Source organism: Bos javanicus, chromosome 6 (assembly GCF_032452875.1).
Source record: "Bos javanicus breed banteng chromosome 6, ARS-OSU_banteng_1.0, whole genome shotgun sequence".
Classification (NCBI taxonomy): Eukaryota; Metazoa; Chordata; class Mammalia; order Artiodactyla; family Bovidae; genus Bos; species Bos javanicus.
Genome location: NC_083873.1, coordinates 86472030 through 86479819, shown reverse-complemented (window position 1 = coordinate 86479819; position 7790 = coordinate 86472030). Strand labels below are relative to the sequence as shown.

The window sequence follows — 7790 nt, the reverse complement described above, 5'->3', positions numbered from 1 at the left end:
GTGTGTGTAACATTCACATCATCTGAATCAACTATATTCTGAAGAATACCATCTTCTGAGACACTAGTATATATGTCTCTTGGACAATCAAAAGTATCTGCATAAAACCACAGACAAATTCTTATCTCAAAACTTCACGATGTGTCATTTTTTAACGTTTTATGCTAATAAACTTACATTTATAACATACACAAGGTAGGAACAAAAACCTACCAGTAAAATGCGAATGATTATGACAATCTTAAGCTGTATAATGAACCCTTGATCAATTTTACATTCTAAAAACTCTGCACAGTGATGTTAATTGTATCACTCTTTAAAAATGTATTTATATGTCTCTGGTCAGTAACATTTGGGTAACAAAAGACGTATTAATACGTCTGGTCAATAATGTAAGTTTTCCAATTCATGAATATGAGGTGTCTTTCCATGTACTGGTATCTTCTTTTGGCAGTGCTTTAGTTTTCAGTATACAAGTCGTTTGCTTCTATGGTTAAGTGTATTCCTAATATGTTATTCTTGGTGATGCTATTGTAAACAGTGGAAACTGTATTGTAAACAGTGGAAACAATTTTTAAGGAAGAAAGGCCTATCGTTAAGTCAAGGTATTCATGACTTGGTCCCCTTGCTTCGTGGGCATATGCACTAATAACAAATCTCTGGAGCTTTGGTCTTAAAAAAATAACCGAAACACTAAACAGCTTATGTGCATTTCCAAAACAAATCTCAAGTGGCTAGTTATTTATTTCTCCTTACGTGCCATGTACAGAGTGGCCTCTTCAATTTACTTCAAAACTAATTATAAAATAACTTTTGCTAATTTAGGATAATCCTCCCCCCCATTTTCTGTAGAACCTAGAACAGTGCTGACACATATATGTAGTCAAAAATAAGGAAGATGGAGAATCACAAGCAATAGATATTTAAAGAGAAAAAATGACAACAAACGATGTTGGAATTAACTAATTTTATTTCTCCCTAGGACTCTTAAAATTCAGATCCACCATGTAACAGGTCAGACTTCTGGAATAACAACTTTCCTGGGCTGTCACTCTTTTTAGGAGACAGAATTTATCAAATATCATAGTTCCAGGATGTTTCCACCCCATAACTCTAAACCAGTTAACAGAATCTTCTTAGGTCTTAATTGGAATCAAACAATCTACGTACATGCAACATAATCAAAGGAGCATAGACCATTTCCTGCCTTCCCCTGCTGAATGCACATCTCTTTTTTTTTCCCCAAAGGGTTTGTTGCTAAGAACTGTTTTGAGTATATTTTCCAAAAAACCTGTCTACCAGTTCTGAATCTTGGCTTGGAATAAGGAATCCCTTATTCACAAAAGAATTTAACAAATATTCTCAGCCATGGACAAATTAAATTTCTTCACTCTACACCTGACATGGCTTTGCTTTAGTACTTCCTGTTTGCAAAAGTCAAACCCTATCTTTAAAACCCCTTATAATTTCCATGACCCAGAGAGGAGGGAGACTGGGGAAGAGCTGGCTTGCTGCATAGCAGATTCTGAAAAGGGCAGGTATTTACTTTTGAAGTCAGTAAGTGGAAAAACGGCAAACATTCTTCCTCCTTATTCTGACAGTGAAAACGTGTAGGCCAGAACTAGAAAATTCTGGTCCTAAAACCAGAATACATTATAATATTAAGTACATTCAAAATTTATATTACTCTTTAATTTCTTTTCCCTGAGTTTGGGTTCACAGTTTGGTAGAGATCCTTTAAAGAAGAGGTAGGTGGGAGGGGTAAAGAGGAAATAATGTTTGTCTAGCAGCACCTGAGAGAACATGTAACCTCTATCATTTCAATCTCGGTTAACAATGATCTTTCCCTCTTGAATCTCCAAATATAATAAAGGGATGATCATTTTCCTTACTAAGGACCCTCTCTCCTTTAACATGCAGCTCAGTATTAATATCACTATTCATAAAAATGAATAGCCCTTCCAAAGACAAGCTATCAGATCAATGCTTCAAAGTGAGGTTGTTTACATTTAGCAGAGAGAGGCTCAAATGAGTAACTTTTATTCATACAGTTATTAGAGAAAACACGCAAAATTTCCAGCACTGTTAACCACTGCCTTTTCTTCCTGGACCTGGTTTATTTAAAGCATTCCTATCAACTCGAGTTGATTCTAAAGTCTGCTCTAGGGGATTCTGACATCTAACGTGGGTGGATACATTCTGGTCCAGATCTTGGCCTCCATCTTACGATGGACTGGTAGAATATTGTTTCATCAGATGCTCGTGGCAGGGATTGCAAACTCGCTCAGGCTTGATACTTGAAGGAAGAGGCAGTTCGTTTGTTGAACAGATGTTACAGAAGGTTCCTCTGCAGTTCCTACATACATTCTACAAAGAGAAAGCGAGGTCAGGTGGGTAACAGAAGAGCAGGGCATAAGTATGCATGGGATGCAGAAGACCAAATATGACGGATGCTTAATGTCCAATAAAATACTGGCTGAATATGTGCTGTATGCCACACAGTATCGGACCAAACAACCTGTCTACAAAGTGCACAGTCTAGTTCTTAGATCTAAATGAAGACAAGCATTTCCACAGAGGTCACATGAACAGATAATACACAGATTATTTATCTTCACAGAATATATACTTCCATTTATATTCACTTTTAGGTGGGCTAGTTCTAAAATTAGTTTGCTGTTACCTAAGCATACTCCAAATAAGGCAAGCGGTGACCTAGCCGTGGGTTTGGTAACCAGCAAAACACTTAGAAACTTTGCTGAGCATGAACTAAAAGCATAATTTCTAATACATGATGTGCTTAATGTTTTCCTGTGATGTTCTGCGAGCACATCTTTTGGGATATCAGTGCAGGCACAGCTGCCTGCCTCCTTTCTATTTGGGAAATTAATCTATTAAGCAAAGGCTTCCCTGATGGCTCGGCGGGTAAAGAATCTGCTTGCAGCACAAGAGACACAAGGGATGCGGGTTCAATCCCTGGGTTGGGAATATCCCCTAGCGGAGGAAAATGGCAACCCACTTAAGTAAAATTCCCTGGACAGAGGAGCCTGGTGGGCTACAGTCCAAAGGGTCGGAGGTGACTGAGTGACTAAGCATTTGGAGTCTTTAGTAGCCAAACTGGGGGACAGCATGTGGGTCATTATGGCCGTGTTGCAGAGAGTGACAAGACAGTGCACACACAGCTCCAAGGTGCCCTGTATAAAGGCTGTGAAGAATAATCTTCCCCATAAATAATGCTCCTTTCTGCCTAAACAATTCATCTTTCTGAGGGTGCAGTGGAGTAGGGGGGAATCAATCTTATTTGAAAGCCTGGGAGGAATGTTTCCTCTGACATATTGCAGTTACTTTGCAGGTCTTAGACAAGAAAAGCCAGAATTAGATTAGCAGCCTCTTCTGTTCTGGAACACATTTCTCTAACTACAACTTCCAATTCTATAAAGGCAGTCCATCTTTATCTGTTTCTGCTAATTTAAGACTAGGTCATACTACAATTTTGCTTGTTAAAATTTTAGCACGATCACAGACACTGGCAATTGGGTTGTAATGTAGAATTTGGGCATGTTTCCATCTCCTCTATGCACTTGTTCCTGACACTCATTTGTCTGTAACATTTCTTGAGCATCTGCTATGAACTGGGCACATAGTAGATACTGGGGGATCCTACTGTGAGCAAGGCACAGATGTGGCCGTCAAAGATGCTTACTCTTCCTTGGGTGCTCCCTTCACCCAGCTGACTCTAGAATGACAAGCTGGGAAGGTGCTCAGACAGAGACCCTTGAGGATCCAAAGGGAAAACAAGTGGTTTGGTGGAAAGAGAGCTTGTTTTCCTTTCAGAGGGTGTTTCCCCAACTAGTTCAAAGGATTCCCTTCCCTAACCTGTCTTCTCTGTTCTAAACAGGATGGAGTACTGGAAGGAGTGTAGACTTTGCAGCCAAAGTCAGGCTGCATCTGAGCTTTCAGTAACTGGGAAATGCAGGTGACACCTCTGAGCCCAAGGCTCTTCATAAAATGATGGCACAAAGGACATAAGCTTAACGAGACCAGGACTTCATGTACACTTTGTTCATTATCCTTTTGTAATGAACAAATTTATACATTCGTTTATTTTAAATTATGTAGTAAATTCTGTATTTAATATTTGGGGATTTACTGATATGACTTAATAGGACTGAAAATAATAGGTACACACTCACTGCTGTTCCTTTTGCTTCCCACCCCCCACTCTGCACTCTACATGGCAAAGTCCCTGTCATCAGAAGCAGCTAGTCATGCAGTGGGCGTCCCTACGAAGAACTTGTTTGTTTCTCATCACCGTTACCTTTGTTAGGCTGCAGTCTTCCTGGCATAGCTGACAATACTTCGGTGGCTTTTCGGAGGGCAACGGCTGATCCTAAACCACACAGTGAGCCAGTCAGTCTCCCTTAGCCCCAGAAATATATTTTCAGAATATGCATTTTTAGTTACAAAATTATATAATCACACTGCAGACTATTGGAAACTAGAAAAACAAGTTTTATATATATATATATATAGTCTTACCACCTTAATACAACTCTGATAATATCATTATCCTTGTTGACCCTCTTAATTTTTATAATAGAGTAACAGGCAATTTTACTGATAGAAATTCATGTATATAAATGTAAAAATCTCCATCCCTTTTGTATTATTCTGTCATGAGGAATGGAAGGGAGTAGGCTTCAGTATACCTAGTAAATAAAAGACCATGGTAACTCAGACATAGTAGCATTTATCATCTTTCTCATGGAGTTACCACTATATTTTGTAATGTATTTCTTAACCGTTGATGTTTGCTTATTTCCAAGTGATCAAGAGGTACTTTTTCTCTTCCTTTTATTTAAGGGAAAGCTAAGGGCAAGGGAGGTCTGGTGAGCTCTCTGAGGTCTCACAGTAAGTCAAAGAGAATCTCAAATAGGAAGTGAGCACTGCTGTTTTACTTAGTAAATTGCTCAAAACTGTCCTACTTGCTGTGAGAGTGTCGGGGAAATGCATGTTTAGGATATTAAAAGGATGGGGCACAGAGACTTGTATGCGTTCACCTACCTCCCTTGCTGCCCTGTTTACAACTAGGCAGGGCCCAGCCAACTACCTACCTAATTTTTTACAAGATGTTTTAGGACAGGAGACTCAGTTACCTGTTGATCCACAGGGTGAGACTGCAGCCTATAACAGGAAAGTAAAAACAGTAACTAACAGCGGCTTATATCTCCTTTATCATTTTCAAAGCATGGAGAAAGCAATACCATGGTTCTTCTATGTTGCTGGGACCAAAGTAATTATTAATGTTGACCTCCAAGGAGAGGAAATTTTGGTTGTTAAATCTATTACTAGGATAAGATCCTATATTAGTCTAGGTTCCTGTTTAAAAATAGATGAGAGTTATATTTTGTTTTCTTCCTACTATCAAGAAAATAGTCTTCATGTTTCCCAACCTACAAAGCCCCAGTGGCTGAGGCCATGCATTTTAATAGCTTTTTTTCCTATCTAGTATTATGGAAACCTGCTGATTCTCATATGTCATGTATTAGTCCCTTCTCCCAAGTTATCCATTTAGATTGAACTATTTCTTCATGAGACCAGCTGAGCTAACCCCAATTTTCCCAACTTGGAACAGAACTTATACAAGAGAAGCAAAGCCCACATTAAATTCTGGGGGAAATGGACCACAGATCTATAATGATTCCAATTCTCTTCAGTTGAATGGCAGTGTGACCATTAATATGACCAGCTTGGCAGCTGTTCCTTGGACCACAATCCAAGGCAACTTTGGGTATGTTTTAGGATGGCAGTTCTTGCCAGGCGAGGCCCTGGAAGCAGCTTTTATTTAGTGCAGAGGAAGACAAAGGAAGACATGATAAAGAGAGGCAACTTGGGTCTCTGTGTGCCTCATTTTTCTCACCTGTAAAGTAGGAGTAGATGATTAAGCTTTTTTAAGGAGAAGTAAATTTGTAACGCCCCACTCCAGTACTCCTGCCTGGAAAATCCCATGGACGGAGGAGCCTGGTGGGCTGCAGTCCATGGGGTCGCTACGAGTCGGATATGACCGAGCGATTTCACTTTCCTGCACTGGAGAAGGAAATGGCAACCCACTCCAGTGTTCTTGCCTGGAGAATCCCAGGGACGGGGGAGCCTGGTGGGCTGCCGTCTCTGGGGTCACACAGAGTCGGACACGGCTGAAGTGACTTAGCAGTAGCAAATTTGTAAGGAGACAATGAACGTGACACATTTTTTAAGCTGCAGAGTACAATATATATATAAGGTAGTATACTCATGCCTCCTGGTTTTCAGGTTCCACATCTGTGGTTAGTTAAATCCCAGAGGCACAATCCACAGATACAGCGCATTATGTTCATTGTACCAGGCCATTTTTTGTAAGAGACTTGAGCATCCATGGATTTTGATATCTGAAGGGGCTCCTGGAACCCTGGATGCCAAGGGATAGTCATTGTATTGTCTATTTCTAGGGCCTAAAATCAGAACCTGACATGTAAGACACTCCTGAAAGTAAATGACTTGATTTTTGTCTGGCATGAGCTGACTCTGAAAGGCCCTTTTAAGCCTTGGTTAATTTTATGGTCTAATTCCTTCCCACAGCCCATGATGGTCTGTAGGAAGATTAGCTCTAATCTTAAGGAGTTTAAGGCTGGTCCTGGATCAGACCATGTTCTCTTGGGAGTGAAACTTAAAGGTACTGGAATCACTCTGGCCTTGGAGGCAAGGAAGGACTGTTTAGGCTAAGCACCTGCAAAATCATCCTGCTGTTGGACTGTGTGATTTATCTTCTCCAGCAGCTAGTTTTGCTCCAGATGACATATTATCTCATTCTTAGGGCATCAAAAATTGGACAGATTCAGCTGCCAAAAATATATACTGTATAAGTCTCTCAAAACTCCTCTGTGGTATCTTTCCTTGATACTAATCTTTTGTTATTGTTGTCATTATAATTGACTTTAATTTTTAGTGCAGTGTTAGGTTCACAGCAGCGCTGAGCAGAAAGGACACAGATTGCTTATATATTCTGTTGGACCTCCCACCCTCCCCCAATATCAACATTCCACACCAGAATGGTACCCGATGCGAACAGTTACTGAACCTAAACTGACATGCTGTGAGTCATGGTTTACCTTAGGCTTCTCCCTTGGTGGTGTACATTCTATGGGTTTGGACAAATATATGACGACATATATCCATCATTACAGTGTCATAGAGTATTTTCACTGCCCTATAAAATCCTTTGCGCTCTACCAATTCATCTATCCATATCCCCTAATCCCTAGTAATCACTATCTCCATGGTTTTGCCTTTTCCAGAAGGTCATGTAGTTGGACCTCCTTCATTTTTTAATATAGTGGCACTGTGTAATATTTTGTTGTTAAAGTAATTTGTTAAAAGTCAACTTCCTGGAAGGGATCCCATGTTCTTCAGTGAGCAAATGAGATGAAGAGTTAAGAAAAATAAACTATTTTTCTCTTTAAGAGAAAAACATAAGGGAAATAAGGGAATTTATTTGAAACATAGCCTCCATTCACTTAGCACACAGGTGGAAGCAGGTCATGCTCAAGTGCATTAAGAACCCAGGAAATGCTATGATTTGTCTTTCATTCACTTGTCCTACTGATCCAGTAGAGATCAGAGCTAATCTTTTAAGTGATAGTTTGGGGATTAACCAGGAAAGAATCAGAAGACAGACAGCCTGATCACCTTTATTTCTTCTGAAACTGACTAAATGGGTTTGGTTCAATATGTGTTATCTGGTTTATTCCTTATTC

The 7790-nt window shown here is 39.8% G+C and overlaps 1 protein-coding gene across 11 annotated transcripts in view; it reads right to left on the bottom strand.

Annotated features, from left to right (window-relative positions):
* Positions 1-952: 952 nt before the first annotated feature.
* The window catches only part of RUFY3 (RUN and FYVE domain containing 3), a 92837-nt gene continuing 85999 nt past the window's right edge, over positions 953-7790 (bottom strand). For 7 of the 11 annotated variants that reach the window (XM_061420409.1, XM_061420403.1, XM_061420400.1 and 4 more), the window contains 3 exons: positions 5157-5184; positions 4319-4390; positions 953-2367 (listed from right to left, as the gene is read on the bottom strand). In XM_061420409.1, coding sequence (XP_061276393.1) covers positions 2357-2367; positions 4319-4390; positions 5157-5184 — 111 coding nt within the window. In that variant the 3' untranslated portion in view covers positions 953-2356. Of the gene's footprint in view, positions 2368-4318; positions 4391-5114; positions 5185-7790 lie in introns of those variants that run through there. The other 4 variants (XM_061420406.1, XM_061420408.1, XM_061420410.1 and 1 more) reach the window with 2 other exon arrangements.